We start from the raw sequence: 18867 nt of genomic DNA on the forward strand, positions 1-18867 counted from the left end.
GCGCACACACACGCATGTACAGTATGTGAAATCAGCTTGTGTTTAGAAGGCTTTTAAGTGTGTTAATTTGCGTGTCCATTATGTGTTCATCTGTCAGAGTTAGTGCACATTTTAATTGCTTTTAACTGTTTCAGTGTGTGTTTGCGCTGGCACCCTTATGTGACACCCCCAGTCTGTTTCCCCTGTTGTTTTGTGTCTGTGTGTGTATTTATATGTGTGTGTAGTCTATATGTTGGCCATCTTATCTCCCCATTAGCCTCTTGTGCCCTGACCAGCATTCCCTCTCTCCCCTTCCTGCTTTCTCTAATGGGTAATTTAGCCATGCTCGCCTGACATCTAGCCTATTCCTTGTTTAGTTGCCATGGCTACACAGGCCTATGGATTGCTCCCTTGCTCCTCTGGCCTTGCTGTGGATGCTATAGATGTCTCAGCTATTAGAGGGCAGAGCTGCTAAACACAGAAAACACACACACACACACACTTAGTTTAGACTGCACAAGTAAACAATCAAGTACTCTGACATGAATATAGATGAATCTCTTTGCAGAATATATTCTATGGCTTGGACGCACTGAAATTGACAGTAATCATGAAGGTGATAGCAATGATGTTTTGATGACAGGTTAACAACATAATATAATCAATTCTGAAAACTGATGGAATAGTATGATTTTCTTTTATTGTTTTGTTTTTTTCAAAACATCATCTTTCACATATTCACCAGGATATTCCTCTCAGTTAGTATAAGGACTGTTTTGAGTCTCTGTGTAATAATCAAAGACAGTGGCAGAAATCATGTGAATAGCAGCTGATATTTTACCCTTTGATACATCATCGAAAGCTAACAGACACTGTACTTACTCGAGCATAATTGTTTTGCAAGATGACAACAGAATACAATAAACTTGACTGGTCTCTTTTGGTTTTTCTTTATAGCCATCCTAGGTAACTTTTGGCATCATAGTTTGCACTGTCGTATTTTTTTTTTGTAAGATTTTATCGTCTCTATTTCCTTGTTATGACAGATCCGGGCCTGGCTGGAGGCAGAAACCTGCTGATAGATGGGGCCCTTTTGTACTTCTAAAAAAGAAATCATAACTCCAATCCTCAACCCAGGCACCTACAGAGGCCAAGCTAGATGAGTCAGTGTGGAAACATAAATGTGTGCATGTATTCACTGTGCATGTTTGTGTGTATGTGTGCGTGTGGTATTGATTTTTATTTTCATTTTCTCAGTGAAATATATGAAATGTATTAGAAAAGTTCAAACCCATCTGCCTCTCAGGAAACTTCAGTAGTTTGTTCTTTGTCATCATTTTTATGAGGTCACTGTAGTAGATGCAGTACCATATGTCAGAGCTGCTTTCTACAAAAGTTACACAACAGTAACACATGGAGGGATGAGGGAGGGGGGGCGCAGCAGCTCTGGATTTGGTCTCATGTATCTTGCAGGACTTGCATGTTGGAGGTACAGGGTTGCAGCGTGGGGCTTCAGGGTCAAAACAAACAAATGAGCTTGAAGATTTCGTGCTTTTGCAGAAGATCATGTTGTCTTTGAAGTCTGCACTATCGAGAGCAAAGGAGAGAGGGAAAGGCAAACGGGTATAGAGAGTTAGGAGAGGGAGAGCAGCGAGGGAAGGAGAACAAGTTATAGAAGTGTGAAGCCCTTGAGTTGAAACTGTGCCTGGCTGGGCCTACAGAGAGCAGATGACAGTAGCTTTGGTTTCTTTTGCGGAGCTCACAGTACTTTTGCCTTACATAACCCCTCCCATTGTGCTTTTTCAATTATTTGGGGAGAAATCTTAAGTATGCACTTTAAAAGTTAATGCTTTCATGTGTTCTGGAGTAGGGGGAAGAGAGGGGGCGCGTCGCAGATCACACATAAAGGAGATGGCTCTGACAAGTTTTCAGAATATCGACAATTATAATATTCTATAAGGTATATCAGCTGAGTTTAACCGCGCGCAGCAGTGTTTTGGGAAAGAGAGAGCAGAGGCAATGAGAGACATTGCATGTTAGACCAGATGCAAGCAGTGCAAACTCATTTTTTACCCCTTCCCCCATCCCAGCTTCCCCTTAAGGTGCCCCTTACCCCCCTTTTCCCCCTCCTTCTGCTTCTCTGTGAGGTTAAAGCGCACCTTCCCACTAAAGGGCTCTGGGGTCACGCATCTGCATGTGAAATGTGAACCCGCTGACATTCCAGGGCAGCCCTAAGCCGTGCAGTCCTTTTGTTCACTAGGGTGCCAGTGTCAGGCCTAACAAGCCTGGCGAAAGTCTCTGAGGAAGGGGAGAGAAAGACAGCGAGAGAGGGTGGTGTGTTATTGATGCCCTCTGCAACCATCCATTTTCACAAATGCCAAAGTAGGGGGAAAAAGCCGTCATGTTGCTTGAAATGGTATTACAAATTATTAGTTTCTGCACAACCTCCGAGTGACATTGTTACCATGAGCTGGCTGTAATGATGTTACTGTGGGTATGTTAAAATCGTAATGCATTGAGGGGTGAGGGGGTCTCTATAGTGAATAAGGTCAAGGCAACCATAAAAAACAGCAAGGTTTCCTTGACAACAATACAGACGTTAGTGACTGTGAGAGCAGTGCTGGCCCTGAAATTGCTTATATTCACAACTTGGCATTTAAAAAAAAAGCTGTTTCAATGTGAGCGCTCGGATTTGTGAATTATCAAAACTTGACTTAACCTGGTATGTTTAACACACAGAAAAGCTTTCAGGCAGACCTCAGCGGACATGCAAGCTCTTTTAAATCAGGCAGTACACAGAGGTGCTATGGCAGGGCTGGGGTCCTTTCAGTCTGTGAATTAAGTTCTGAGGCACAAAGGGCAGCTATTCACCAGGCAGTGATGGACTTCACACTAGCCTTTATGTCCTCACTGGCAGGCAGAGAGAGAAAGAGAGAGAAGGGAAAAAAAGTTGTGAGGAATAAGTAAAATAGAAAACAGAGACATTGCCCAGGGAGCAGCGGTAAGGGCTGACAAATATTTTAGAGGAAAGTATTAGTTAAAATGGTCCCTGGAAATCCTACACGTGTTCCACGCGCTCCACTGACTATAGCACATTTTAGATTCATTATTGTATGTAATGGCTGATGTAAAAACTTAATTTTCAGAATCCAATAATCTATCTTCCTTAGATAAGACGATGCACAACATTTAAAAAAGAAATGAGACAACAGGTGTTGGTGTGTCAACAGGTGCTAGAAAGGAATACAAACAAACTGTATTCACAAGCACATCCCATATCCATATTCCTACAGGACAGATATATTACCCTAAAAACTACACATATATGATTATCTAAACAAGATACATTTAGAGTAACAACAAGAACTAACATACAGTGTGTACAATAGTAAAATCTTTACTTTAAGGTTAATACATTTCTCAAGTGGGATTTCTTCAAGATGTTTTGAGGGTGGGAATTCTTTTACCAACTTAACTAGAGCTGTGTGAATATATATATATATATATATTTTTTTTTACAAACTGTCATTAGTCATCACATAAGTTATGACTCTTCATTGTAAAACGGGTACCTGTCAGCAGATTAATAAAAGTGTCACATTTTGACAGTAAAACCAGGCACAGCGTGTGCACCTGTTATTGCCATCTCTGTTTTATTTTAACTCGCCTCTCTTGTTGGTTGATTGTGATCTCTCAAATCAGCATCTACCTTACCAGGGGAGGTGCCCGTTGCCTCGCTGTCCAATCGGCACTTAAATGACCGTGCACGTTCATGTAGTCACTTAATTTTCCAGTTTCACCATGCGCTGTAAATGCACACACAATTGTCACTATTGTTGTGGTGCTTTTAATGAGCCCCAGGTTCCATACACGCTACCACCAAACTTCTGTGAGGTCATTCATGCACATAGATACATAGATACACCACACAAACATGCCTAACATGCACAGCCCTTTTCACCATACACTTTTACTTACACATATTGTAAGTGGGGCCTTATACTCCCATCCCACATTCCTTCCCCTGGGGAGCCTGGTGCAGTGTGAGTGATTCAGTTAGCGTTACTACATTAGAGCTGTCCATCCATCCGGTCTGCTTTTCCAAACACATCCATCCCAGTCCTAGTTAAAACACTGGGGGATCTCCTCCACTCCACCTCCACCCCCCAAAGTCTTTTATGATGTCCATAAAATGGAAGAGTGCAGCTTTACTTGAACTAATAATATCTGAGCTTACATGGCCGTGATTGATGATCTTTAAAGCCGGCCCGATCGGTCTCATCTTTCTTCAGATTTTTATCACTGACTTGTTTGCAGTCATGTGCAATCACAAGCACCGGGAGAGGTAACAAGTGCTTGATGTATGATGCTTGAGCCACTTTTGTCAGCTGCGCATTTCCCTCCTCTTCTTCCACTTTTGTTTTTTTTTCCTTTTTCTTTTCTATTTTAACCCCATGATTCTATTTGTTGCTGTACTTAAGTTTGTTGCAGACTCTTGGTTTACTGTGTTCTCTCTCTCTCTCTCTCTCCCTTGCTCTCTCTCTCTCTCTCCCCCTTCTCTCTCTCTCTCTCTCTCTCTCTCTCACTTTTTCTCTCTTTCTTTCTTCCTTTTTTCAGATGGTGGGAATGTCTTCTCCTGGGGGATGGGGCAAGAGGTGAGCCAAACATTTTTCCACTTTTGGCCCTGCCAGGAGAGGCAGAATAAGCACAACTCTGGACTCCAGGCTTTTTTCATATTGCACAAATTCCCCTACCCCCCCATCCTCTCCATACACCAACATCTTCCTTTTTTTTAACATTTAGAGAAGATTTTTTTTTTTTTTTTTTTGCCAAAGTAGAGATTAAAAGATTTTGGGGGATCTGTGTCCGAGCCCTCCCTTCAAGCACTTAATATCCTTCATGGTGCACTAAGAGCATACATCTTTTTAAATTCTATAAATCACCTTTATGGGATCTGCTGTTTGTCCATTTCAACTCCCCTGCTTCACATGGACGGAGCAGGAAATCCTCTTTGTGCAGTCTACTGTAGTTTATGCATGATCATGCCCCTTTGACTGTGCAGAGCCATATGTGCATGTGAGGCTGTGTGTGTGTCTGCGTTTGTTGGCCCTGCCCTGTTTCTCCTCTTCTGTTAGATAAAGAATCCCACCTGTCACTGAGGATTGTTCTGGCCTTTCATTTAAGACGTTCTTTAAAGTGCCGCATCATTACACAGCCCGCAGACAGAACCCAGAGAGTGTAAAACCTAGGCCCACCTCAATCCCTCTGTTCCCCTCTCTCTCTGATTCTTTTTCCTCCTGGCTTTGGTGTTTATCTGTGAGGTCGTTTGAAACTACGGCCAAAATGTGATCACTTTTACGACGTGACAGCAAGAATGACGCTGTGCCAAGACAGTGAAACAAACATGGAGGTGAAGGTTAGAGAGACAGGGGGAGCAATGAAAATGTTAGACATCAGCTGTTATGAGCTTTGACGTGGCCTTGGCTTCCACACTGCACTCTTATTTTGCAGGGTGGCTTCTAGTCAAACTAGACTCATTGGATTTTCATAAGCATTCTCACGTCTATATAACTCTAAGTTAGTCTCTGCAAGGGCATGGTCTATTTTCCCTCTCCCCTCATCACGTTCTTTCTTTCTCCTCTTTCTCCTATCTCTTCTCCTCCCTCACTCTTCCTCCATCGCTGCTTCTCTCCACTCTACCCTTCTTTTTACATTTTTTTTCTTACTCTTCCTCCATCTCTCCCATCTTCCTGCCCTCTCTCTCTCTCGCTCTCCTCCGTCTTGGAGCCGTTCTGATGATTGATTGTTTCTCTGTGCAGTCTGACAGGATGTAGCACAGTCTTGGCCCCAGGGGCCCCGAGCAGACTGCACCACCTGATTAAGACTCCTCCTGTAATCAGCCGCAAAGTGCCACACCGAAACTACTCCCGTCAACACGTAAAAAAAAAAATAAAGGGTCCACCTCCTGAAAGATAACACTTTGTTTGTTGCTGGAGCAGGCCTGAGATGATGGGTCATCTCGAACTTTTTTTTACTAAGCTGATACCTTCTTCTCTCTGGGGCTTAAAGGCTCTTATGTATCAGTAGCAGTAGAAAAGCAAAAGGTCTTAAACCTAATAAAATTCTCCACTGCCTTACCAAGGTAAACTCAGGCAGCTCTAACCCTATTACTGCTGGTAATAGTATTACCGATAGAAATCTCATTGTTTTTCCTTCTATTGAGACCAAAAGACGGACGGCCTGCGCTGTATCACATGATTGAGGTGAGAAGGAATTTGAATGATGTCAGAGGGCACATGCCACAGCCCGAATCAATATGGTAACAGCGTAACAGGGTAGTAAGTTAGTGTTAAAGCAAGTCGGAGGACAAAAAGCAGCATATGAAAGGTTTTGTGCAGTAAACAATCGCTTTTTATGCTCTTTAAAAGTAAGACGTTCATTGTGTCTAAATAGTTATCAAATTCACATTTTAGATTATCTAATTAACCAGTAAGCCAGTGTAACTGATGCTATAAACCCATTACAGACAAATACATCTGCAGTCGAGCGTCATGTCTCTATTCCTAATGTCAGCTGTGTGATAACAGGGTCAACTGTCTGCTAAAGCTGTGACATAAAGTTGAACTTGCCAGAGATCTAAATTGCTACAACATCCAATAGACTTAAATTGCATGCTCTAAAGCGTAAGTAATGCCTAAATAATGAGGTGGACAGCGAGGAGAAAAACCTGGGCTCCCATATGAAGCAGACGACGCCAGTTCAGAGATGAACTAGATAGTCTGTAGAAAAACTACAGAACAATAATCTTATAGAAAAAAAACTATTTAGTACAGTAGAGTAAACAGAGCAGTAAAGTGCAGATTGTGAATATGCCAAATCAGGGGGAAATGAATCTCTGACCCCAACATATGTGCCTGAAACCACAAACAGTATTAGCATGTGTGCCTGACTTGCAACATTTTAACACCAACTCAGCATTACATGAAGCTAAAGTAGAGAGAGTGTTGTTGTCTTTTGCAGGTAGGTGAAATATAGTTGAGAAGCATAATTATATTGTTAGCAATAGCTTGGATCGTATTTATCTATGTCTGAGGTGTGGCTTCGTATCAGTGTGGCCATCCGGGCTGTCAATTGCAATCCTGTCTGTAATGTAATGATGAGGGTGACTCGTCAGGCATGGTAAATAATAAAGGAGTCACCCTGATGGTGGTGGAAACCCCGGGCCTGGTTCCAACACAGTTCAGGCCTCATCGAACCCTGGGCCTGTTCCAAATTGGTGTTAATATGGTCTGGGCTGCAGCAGTGAGGTAAAATGAGCGTTATTGACACCATGTATCTACAGACCTGCCTCTGTGTGAAATAAGGGAACATGAAAAAAAAGGAAACATGAAAACATTTCTGTGCGTGTGTGTGTGGGGAACTGTGCACGCATGAATGTGTTTGTATATTAGTTTGTGTCTGTGCATGCTCTTACTCTCAAATGTATGTGTACATAGTGTAAGCGTCTTTGCCTGTGGGTGTGTTTGGTATTTCGCCATGCTCACATTTATATCTGTCTATGTTTTCCCTTTTCCTTCCTGCTGATGCCATCAGTACACACGTTGTGACTGATGACAGTCGTTGCCACAGTCTGATGCTCTGCTGCTTAATGTCCTTTTTGTTTATTAATTAACTGCAGGACATATATGCTGAGAGACACCTATTGATTCTACTGCTGCATTAATTGATTTTGTGCTTCACTAATCATATTGTTGCTGCAAGATCATTATTAGGCCTCTGCGCTGTCTTTGTGGTGGAGGATTGTGTGTTGATGCACTGTGCTGTTCTTTGTTTTGTGGTTGAAGTGTTGAATGCAGTTGTCATTTTGTCTGTTGTTTATAATGTGATGCTTTATTGAGAATAAGAGGGTGACAGAAGGCAGTGGCAAGTGAATCCTGACAGTCAAGTCAAGGTTTCAAGTGCCAAACTAATCATGTTTTATTCAATACTAAATATTAATCATATTTGAAAACACACACTGGACACCTAGTAATATATATTTTTAAATAGTTTTCAAAATAAAACCAAGCAAGGGCCACTGATGAAGAAGTTTCTTACTAAGAAAGTGCAAACATTAAGGGGAATTTGTAACAAAATAATATGTTTTATACATAACAAAAACTGTTATCCCTCATTGATGCATTTCTCTTGTCCACCCTGTTGTCACAAATACATTGTATCTTAGACATCTAAAATAATTTTCCAATATATTTTGTAGTCTCCGAAAATTGTATCATGTCTGTACAGAAACCTACAAACTACAGTATATAGGTGCAGTGACTCCTGAATTACACTGTAGGACCCTGACAGCTAAGAAAGAGTGGCCTCTGATATAAAACACTACTATTCTATCATTGGAACAAACAGATTCTAGTGTTGTGTGTTTCTGGCTGCCAGAGGTTCCCTAGTGAGTCTGACTGGGGTTACAGTGTAACCAAAGCGTCTGTCTCATGCTCACCTCCCAGATCAGCCGGTTCAGCTTGACTGGGCCCAGTTGTCTTGGTTTCATACTGACAACTGTCTGGGAAAGGTCTGTCTGGGGTTCAAGTACATTAAAGTCATCCGCTCCCCTCCCACTGAGCCCCAACACAGATGGCTCCAGATGCAGCTGGCACAGCATGGAGCAGCACCTGACAGTGCTCATTCACTCAGACACACACAAAAATACACACACACACAAGTACGAATACATACAGACGCGCAAACTCAGGTTTGGACACATCTGCTCACTTACTGTACCTAAACGCAAGCAAACCTACACTCACACACTCTAATGGAAGCACATGCACTCACACCTATAAATACATAGACACACACACTCACAGCAGGAACATATGCTGAGGCGCATCTACAAATCCTCACAGTAGCGCACATTCGAATAAGCAATTAAAGACCCAGATTACTGCATGGCACACACACACAGTTGAAATGTAAACCCACACATATTGTGCTCACTTTCAAACATATGCCAGGGCATGCTGACGTGCACATGAGCACAGTGCAGAAATCCCTTTGTCTCTGCAGGGGCGAGGAGGAAAGAGAGGCGCAGGACAACCAAGAGAAGTCAAATTGAACAACCTCGCCATTTACAATGCAGAGAAAGAGATGTAAATTGAGGAAAATGCATGCTTTTGTGCACCGTACGAGATGCTAAGGTTATTATAGTAATAGTTTTACACAGACTCACCGATGAGGGATTGCCCTGCCAGGCAGTTGTACATGATGGAAAATGAAACATGAAACACAGTAGACTTTTAGTCTGAAAGAAATATGCAGTGTACCTTTTTTAACAGTATATCCTCAGTGACAGCTGTTTGAGTCAGATGAATTGCCAGTTCCCCATCATATATAACCACACGCAGCAGATATTATAACATGGCTTTACGGAGATGCACCTAGATTATGATGCTCTGCTGATGGTATACAAGTCCCCTTTGACAAATCTAACAACCATGTTTACATTCAGGAATGTCAGGGCAGCACAAATCAGGATGAGATGAAAGATGGGTCGGAGTCACTCGCTGGTGCCACACTAAATGGGGAAAATTGTGCTTTCCCCAAAATTGAAATGCCACTTTGGCATGTGTCTTTATTTAACTACTCTGTCTACGAGCAATGAAATCATCGGGATTAAACTTTTATTTAATCGTGTGACTGACATTATATCATTATTTTGCTTGCAGGGACAGCTTGGACTTGGAGAGGACAGGATTCACATCTCTACTCCTTGTCTCCTCAACTACTCTCAGCTAGAAGGAGTCAAACAGATACAAGCAGGGGACAGCTACAGTGCAGCTGTCACAGGTGAGCCATGTACCCGACCTGCCGTGGCAGCCCATAGAGATGTCTGTCCTTCCCTAAAAGTAATTAGTTATTTAATTAAGCACAATTAAATAACACAGCTTAACTCAAATCTCCAAAATCCTTAAAAGTTGTATTCACTCGACATGATATATAAAACAACTTATTAACTTGAAAACCGTATTTTCCCAGCAGTATCCCTCACTGTGGCTTTGAGCCATGCTAATTTTTCATCTACATCATTTCATTGAGTTTTAATTAACACAACAAGGATTCAGTGTCCTCAAATGACACCACTCGGAGCACAAATTCAACCTCATTAGCTCTCAATATCTCTTAAACCAAGCAAAATAGTGCAATACTGCACCCCGTTTCAGTGTTATGGGTTAGATCAAGTACATAATGAATTGATTTGTTGTTCAAGCCGATATCCCCTAAACTACAAAGATATGTCAGTCCCCGTAGCTACTCTGTTATTAATAAGAATGTGAGATTAGTAAACACTAGCCACTTGTCTGTCCTTCCTGTAATTCCTAAACAGCCAAACTCAGAGCCCTCTTTGCTAACCTAGTTAAAACAGGTAGTAGTAGATGGTGCCATCTTACCTTTCTCTGTCTTAAGTGTCTGACTTGTATTATTTTCAGCAATCTTATTTGTCTCCCCGTTTTGCTACATAGAGAGCAACTGCACTGCCACAAAACAGTCCTAATACATTTACACCATTACAAAGTGTCAGGCAACTACTTCTCCTTCAATTGCCACTTGCCTTCTGCCAGACAGATGGAATTAAAGTGGTTACACTACAAATGTAACATCAGCCACTTAAAGCGAAAAGGCATTGTACTTGTTTCAAGACCAGGGCACATTTACAGTATACTGCTGTGCTGCAATATTCTGTTAAAAGAATTGCCTATTGTTGAACAGAGACGTCTGCTGGCACAGTGCGCGCAGTTTCGCTGGAAATGCCACCGGTTCATTAAATGAACTGCAGTGAACATATTAAGTTTGGTCCCATTTGAATTCTTGGCGTGGTGAAGACTATTTGGAGAGTAGAGCCCTGCTTGCCTGTGGTACAGTTATGTCTTTAGGTGATCTATAAAATGTTATTATTTAAAACAAGCTCTTTATGGATTGCTTACGAGGCATGCTTAGCACATGATTGATCTGACCTTTCACAGACGGTCGTTCTTTGGGAAAACATCAGCCTTAACCTTTTTTAGCTGGATTACCCTGCCAGCGTCTCTCTGTACGTGCACATGTTTGTCTGTGTCTGTTTCTGTGTCTGTCAGTATGCATGCGCTCGTACATGTGTGTTAGCAGTGTGAGCACGTGTCTGTGTGTGTGGTAAAACGCCATCTAGAAGCGCCTGCCTCAGAAGCTTTTATAAGGTTTGCTTCACTGAGATGAAAATAATACATTACTGATTGATTGATCAATCATGTCTGAAAGGGTATCTGCATTTGTGTGTGTGTGCGGGCGCGCCTGCTTGTTTGTGCGTGCGTGTTTGTGTGTGTGCGTGCGCCAAGTCTATGTACAGCTTGATGCAGAATAGAGATTGATGGAGGCCTGCCGTGAGGAGGATACTCAGTTATCTCCTTGTAATTAAAATCCACCTCATAAAGATTATTGACTCCCCCACCACACAAACCAGCATGCTCCCTTGCTTGGCAGGGTTTGCAAAGCGCTTCTTAAAAAATGAAAAATAGCATATTAAGCAGCACATATTTCCCATTTATGCGGAACATTTAGATGTGGTTAAGTTATCGTAATGTGCAATAAAACCTGGATGTGAAATTTGTAATCCACTTTGGAAAATTGCTTACTATATTGCTTTAACATCCCCTGAAAGAGCTTTTGAGATGTGTGTGCCAGGTTTATTGTACGCCATAATTTAAAAGTCCTCAATGCAGGCAGTAAATATAAATTTATTAGTGGCAGGTTTAAATAGGCAGACTGAGGTAGTATGAGTGAGTGGATGCTTGAGTGTTTGCTGTATGTGAGTACATACTGTGTGTGTGAGTGTGTGTGTGTCTTTGATAAGTGCCAACTGAGACTGTGCTTCCACTGCTCAGCACACTATGAAGAAAGGTGAGTGTGTGTGCATGGTGTGGGTGGGGTTAGCGTCTCCATACATGCTGTACATCAACTCCCCCTAAACTAGGCCAAAGTGACGAGATCTAAGTCTCTGTTCCATGTTACTGGTCTTAATTGGGGTCAGTGTTTCTTTCTGAATTTTGGGGAAATCAGAGCTGTAAGGTTCAGAAGGAAACTAATCTGTGGTAACTGGGGTCTGGTATCCTCCTGGCCTCTGGGCCACTGAATTTAGAGAACCACTTTCAGCACTTAGCTGTATTATTGTGGTGTAGCCACAAAATGTACATGTGATATTTTCACAGTCCCATGTAAATAAGTTCGAGGACCAATGGAAACATATAAGAGGATTGTATCAACATATGGGTCATTTGACTTTTCATAGGTAAGATGAATATATAGCATGGTAGCACTGTGTGTATTTCTGAACATTTGCCCCTTTTGTTCATATCTGCAGCAGGTGGAGAGCTGTTTCTCTGGGGTCAGACCCCTTGTGTGTCCCGGGTCAGTAACCATACAGGTCTCAAAGGGCCCCGGACCCCCCAGTCTGTTCCACTGGCAGGCAGAAAGGTAGGTGTGTGTGTGTGTGTGTGTGTGTGTGTGTGTGTGTGTGTGTGTGTGTGTGTGTGTGTGTGTGTGTGTGTGAGTGAGAGAGAGAGAGCGTCAGAAAGACTGCAAATTATGTTTTCAGGCTCCTCAAGTCTCAAGTAGATGAAAGCCGCAGGATTTTCTGAGTATATGAGTTTTAGCTGGATATGCATAAATTCTTAAAGGGTAAGTCCACACTGAATCACACAGGTCAGAAATAGCTGATTCTGCACTGTTTTCAATGGTTTTAAAGTTTAAAGAACATAGCAACCCTGACCACACCAATCAATGACGTCAAGGCAGGTGTTTCGCCTCTCTCATAGCACTCTAAGGTCTCCTAAACAATAACAAAAGACAGTGTTTGACGATGTTGTGAAGTTGCAAGTAGCAAGAGTATTTGTCTTCAGCACCATTGCCATCACCTTCTCTTGATATGGATTCCTTCAGTGTCAGTAGTTCAGTAATTTTTTACCAGCTGAATTGTGATTATAAGCAATGAAACCACTGAATAAAGCAGTTTTATATTGAAAGTCAGTCTTTCACCAATGCTGTTATTTAAAATTCATTGTTGAAAATGACAATTTACCAAATGTGGCTTAAAGGGATATTCCGGCGTAAATTTAACCCATGGTCCAAAGCCACCCCCCCTCCCAATGCAGTCAAAGCAGAGACGTTCTATGGTCAAAGTCCCTATGTATCTGGCCTATCAGTTTATAAAAGTTATTATCAAGTGTTCACGGGGAAATGAATGGAATTCTATCTTCTTCCTCAAAGCCCCTCCAGTCCCAGTGGTCAGATGCGAGGATGAACTGATGAAGCCTCTTGGATGAGAGGTGAAACGTCTTCTAAAACAAATAACCAAGTCCAGTCGCGTTTGATTGAAATTTCCTTGAGATAACTATTACCTGGATGAATGAGAATATCCACAGGCCGAACGGAATTGGGCATTTGAGCTGAGTGCAAGCATATGTTTTACCTAACTGTTTTTCTTTTTGTTTCTGTTTTGTTTGTTTGGTTGGTTGGTTTTGTTTTGTCTTTTGTTTCTTTTGTTTTCTGTACTGTCTGTTTTGTATTATTGTTTTGTGGAATGTATGTTTGTATGTTATATGTGTACTTGGGACCCCCTCGAAAATGAGATGCTGCATCTCAAGGGGCTATCCCTCAATAAATTCAATTCAATTTCTAACTTCAGATTAGCCTGACAAGCCAGACTATAATTAAAATGTATATATTTGCTGCCGCTAGGGTGCGTCTAGATTTCTAGGCTAACTTCAGATATTTGCGGGAGAAAATCACGTAAACAAGCGCGAGATTAGGACTACATGACATCATTAAATGAAGTCACAGTCACGCGCGAGATCAGGGACGACGTTTGTTGGCGGAAGAGACTGCCTGTAATTGTGAAGCAGACATCAACATGGCTGAATTTATGGAGTTTGAGAACAACGACGACTGGTTTCATTTCGATGGGCGCCCCTATCAATTTGAGACTGAGTTTACTGAAGATGATCTGAAGGAAATGGAGGAGAAAAGTGAAAGAGGGAGAGCTGCCCAGTGCAGTCTATGTGCTGGACCTGGGGTAATCAAGTGGTCAGTGTGGTCACTGCCTGCCAGAAATCAGATGTCTGTGCTGCCAGTCGGCCTCGGGCGTGTTGTTTTGTCAGTGCCTGGACGTATGCTGGACGCGGAAAGTTGCTGCATAACGTATAACTGGAGGAGAGTGGGTGAGTTGTTTTTGTCTCTTTTCAATAGACACCAGGCTAAGCTAACAGGTGTTTGATGCCCTGTTTGTACTGTTGATGACGTTTGGTGCTGTTCTGAGCATTATTTGTGGCTATGAGTGGCTTTTTGATCGCGGTTTGCGCACGGAGAGGGGGGGGGGGTCTGGTGTGACGGTGCATTTGGTTCTCAACCGGGCCCTTGAATGCCTGAGATTTGTTTTTGCTCCCCACTAGACCAGTTTTGAGTTCAGGTTAAGTTTCATACACTCCAGCCATTCTTGCCTTGTTGCCTTACAATGATAGGAAAAGGTTGAGTAGCCTACCCCTGCGTTAGACCATAGGTTAAATTTACGCGGAATATCCCTTTAAAATGTGCCACACAAACAAAATGCTGATGTGCATAGATAGGGTCTATGATGCTGGATCACTGGTAGGCGACCAAATTGAATACAGCCATACCATGATAAAACTATATTTCTGGAAAAGTATTTAGGTTCAAAGTACTAAAAAATATAACTGAACTGAACTGATCAAGCGTTTTAGATGAAAGGAGAAATGTCTACAAGAACTGAAAAGAAGTCTGGTTGTCAATTTTAGCACTTAAAGCAGAAGTAAGTGATATATTTGTGTTAATATAAGTCTTAAATAGTTATATCTTCCGACAGCAATCACTTACATAGAGTGTTTGGTCTGAAACACGGGTCTGTCAGTCACTCTGCTCTGCTCTGAGCCGAAGAGAAAACATTTATCGTATCCTACAGTTTTTATCCAATGAGGAGAGAGAACGGCATGCAGGGCTGTGTGTGCAGCCAAGGAACGCCGTGAATGTGGTGACGTAGCGACGAGGACTGTTATGGTGCGTTCAAGGAAACTCGTATTTTTCCGACCGTGAAGTGGTACCAGTTCGATCTGGTACGAGTTCACCGGTCGGAAGTTACGAGTGGCCGTTATAGTGACTTTCACCGGTAAAACAGGTCGGAAAAACACGAGTGGGTTGCCTGAAACGCTACAAAGTCGTAAGTTGTGACTTGAAGCTGTAATTTACGATTTCAAAAGCCTGCCTGGAACGCAGCATTAGCGAAAACGACCGGACCACTTACTTCTGCTTTAATGAAAATATAACACAACTGAAGTTTGTTTTTTTTTTTTCTGAATGCTGAAAAGTTACATAATTTAATGAATATAACTTAATACATTTTGCAGTTTTGTTTCCAGGAAAAAAAGTGAATCTTTTATGTTGATTGAGACGTCTCAAACTGTCTTTTTCAAACAGAAGGATTGCTCTATGTGACCATATCAACAATATGTGACATTCATTCATTCAATGTAATACTTTGTTTTTAAAGTCTGAAAATCTTTTTCTTGACATTGTAGGTGTGTGATGTTGCCTGTGGTACCTGGCACATGATGGCCCTCACTACAAGTGAGTACCCCATACTGGGCTATAATTTTTTCAGGGGTGAGGGTGGATTTCTCCCCTTTCCCCTCTACACTTGCTCCTCTTCTCTTTCTCCAAATTCTATCTAGTTCCTCCTCGAAGCCCCTCCTTCCTCACTTTTCACTCATCAAACCATAATTCACTTCAGAGGGAAGCATCATTAATGCACAGTAGGACCCAGCAGCTTGATGTGTGCTAATTATATTGTGTGTTTTACACGCTGGATGACTTTTGCTTAGTCAGTGATGAGCTCAGTCTCTGGTAATTGTTTTTTGCATATGATGAGTTTATAAAAGCCTGTGTGTGTGTGTGTGTGTGTATATCTGGGCGTATTGCAGATGTGCGTGTTTACCCGTGCGTCACATTTGTGTGTGCCCGTGCATGTGTAGTTTTGCATTAGGGCTGTGCACACACATGTATACAACATACACTATATTTTTAAGTAGCTAGAAAGACAAGATTATTCCATGGCTACACACATTACACGCTTCTGTGAACTTAATAATGATTAGCAAACACTCAAAATCTCAAGATCATTCTGACACATTAAAACTGCATGCAACTTTAAACTCCATCAATCCCACACAAAACTTTGACACGCACCGTCAAACACGGCACTACGCTCCGTGACTCGCTCGCCTTCTCCACAACCCATGTGATCCTTTTAGCACTGTACATCACACTCAGTGCTATAGCTAGAAATGCTGCTCAGCCTTTGGCTAATCATGCTGATTGGAGGTGTCCTTTGGCTCACCTGGGGGCTTCCAATCCTATTAGGCCAACCGTCCTGAGCCTAGCACACCCAGCAGCCGCTCGTGTTTGATCACTGGTGCTTAAAGCCCACACTTGTCCTCTTATGTTGGTGTTGAGGCATGGAGGAGAGGAGCGGCAGGGTGGGGTTTGGTGGGGGGGTTAAAATGTGATCTCCTTAACTCTCTAGGGGGGCAGAGGGGAGTTTGGTGCCCCACCTCCCTGGCTGACACTCTGCTCCTCCAAGTGGAGCTGGTCTTTAAACTTCAGATGTCAGTTGAAAGGCGGAACATTGCAAGTTGTTTCCAAGCAAAAGGAAAGAAGATGGAGGGAAAGACTGAGAGAGGAAGTAGAGCCTGTGTGTTTCTGTTGTGTTTTCACCTTTTAAGGAATTTCTTGCAGTGCAAGTGGTTATTTTGAAGTTGGCTTACTTTTTTCTCAGTTCACATCCCTCTATCTTTCTTTCTCAGTCCATGAAAGCATGGAAGTCATCTCGTAAGAAGTCAATACACCTGATCCCTGAAGGCCTGTCACCTCTTTCTAGCTGCTTCCTATCTCTACCACATACTCTACCTCCCCTCACCAAGCCTTCCTCCTGACTGCTCCTCTCCCTCTCTGCACACCCATCACCACTCTCTCTTGTGGCTCTCCTTCTTCCCTCCCTCCTCCCCTTTTGCTCCCCCCCTTCATCCCCGGGCCAGGAGTGCCCAGGAAGAACCATGTGTTTCCAAAGTGGACTGGATGGGAAATCGAAGCAGGGCTTCTGTGTTTATCAAGCCACAGCTCCGTCACCTTGCTCCAACTCCCATCTGGAGGCCCCGGCAAATTGGTGACAGCAGCAACAACCCTGCAGCACACATGCCCCCTTTTTTCCGTGCACACATCCACACACACACACACACACACACACCTTGGCCTGTTTAGTTTTATTGCTGTTGTCAGGTGAGGAGGTGGAGGTAGGAGTGCTGTCTAATGTTCACCTCTCACACACATACACACACAGACACACTCACACACAGTCATTTCCACCCCTGCCGACACCTTGGCTAACAAGACCTGTGAACCACAGTGACAGAACTCCGAGACTTGTCAGAGTCCCAGTCATTTAGTGCCAAGACCTCGGCCCAGCTCTAACCCAACAGGGTTTCTGTATGCACACCAAGCCACAATAGGCCACACAGTGCTATACTAAAGATGAGTCGAATGAATACTGCTGTTCCTCCAGGTTCATTTTAGTGAGATGCCTTTTCTACAGAGATCTACAATATTTTTTCCTATAGGAAGAAAAAAATGTAGCATTATAGTTATTTGGATGCGATGTGTGTTTCTCATGGTTCACTTTAACTGTACACTCAGTTTGCACTTCATTATGTTGATCTGCACCGTCAAACAAGAAGTCTTTCATATCTATAACTATTTGAATGTATGCTGTAACTCTTGTCTGTCTGCCTTGTCCATGTAACAGCATAGTTATGTGTCTGTAACCTAGCAGTCTCGTGTCATTACAGGTAGTTGTGCATGGACCACTGCCCCTTTTGTTGCTTGTGTACAGGATGTTTGTTGTTCAATACCTTTTTTAGTGCCCCCTCTCCTTTTTTGTGATCAAGTTAGTGGAGGAGAAAGAAGAGTTGACTCAGGTTGGAGCCCTGCAAGGCTTTGCTACCTTGAAAATGAACTGCACAAACAAAGGCTGGCCATTGTGCCTAAGCGCTTACAATGATGCCATTTAAGAGAGTATTGATCCAGCCAGTGCAGGGTCAATCATTGGATCAATGATGTGTGGGTTGGTCGGCTGGAAGCCTGGTTGACTGCATGAATGAATGGATGGGCTGAATAACGGATGAATAGACGGCTGGATAATGGATGGATGGATATATGGATTTATTCGTGGATGGATTTGAAGACTGATATATAGGGGTTGCAGTACTGTCAGGGCGGCACAGACATGAACTTGTGAGGGTCTAAAGATTTCAGTTTTCTGTCCTGCTTTGTGTTGGGTTGCGTTCATTCCGTCTGGTACACCTCTCATTAGATCACCACCTACAGTGAACTTTACCACAGGTCCATATGTAATGCATGTGCCAATCAAAGAAACATTTCTGCACATGAAGTCAGTTAAACTCATCAGCAGCAACCTAACTTTCTGATACATGGTCGTAACCTTGTAGTTGTTACTAAGAAGGGCGTACAGCTCACTATCATCCACCACCTGCTAATGTTTTCCCTTAGATGTACACCGGCTTAGGTTGACATCCCGCAAGGAGGTATACTGTGTATATATAAAGCTTTACTGTGGCACAGAAGAGTGGGGAAAGTAGAGATATGAATTAAAAAAGAGTCATTGTCATTAGCATGTTCTTGGTGGATTCTTGTGATGTGTTTACACCAGGGTTGATTGACCTAGTTACTCAGCCCCTGGCAGCACAACACGGAAAAATATAACACAATGCAACACAAGGG

At 42.6% G+C, this 18867-nt stretch overlaps 1 protein-coding gene across 1 annotated transcript in view; it reads left to right on the forward strand.

The window, feature by feature from the left end:
* LOC146981653 (E3 ubiquitin-protein ligase HERC2-like) overlaps nt 1-18867 on the forward strand; it is a 301808-nt gene that overhangs the window by 276683 nt on the left and 6258 nt on the right. Inside the window, exons 8-11 of the mRNA XM_085787083.1 lie at nt 4597-4634; nt 9702-9822; nt 12368-12480; nt 15594-15642. Coding sequence (XP_085643209.1) covers nt 4597-4634; nt 9702-9822; nt 12368-12480; nt 15594-15642 — 321 coding nt within the window. The remainder of the gene's footprint in view (nt 1-4596; nt 4635-9701; nt 9823-12367; nt 12481-15593; nt 15643-18867) is intronic.

The sequence above is a fragment of the Trachurus japonicus genome, chromosome 9 (genome assembly GCF_045865225.1).
Source record: "Trachurus japonicus isolate A0001 chromosome 9, Traja_1.0".
In the NCBI taxonomy this organism is placed as follows: domain Eukaryota; kingdom Metazoa; phylum Chordata; class Actinopteri; order Carangiformes; family Carangidae; genus Trachurus; species Trachurus japonicus.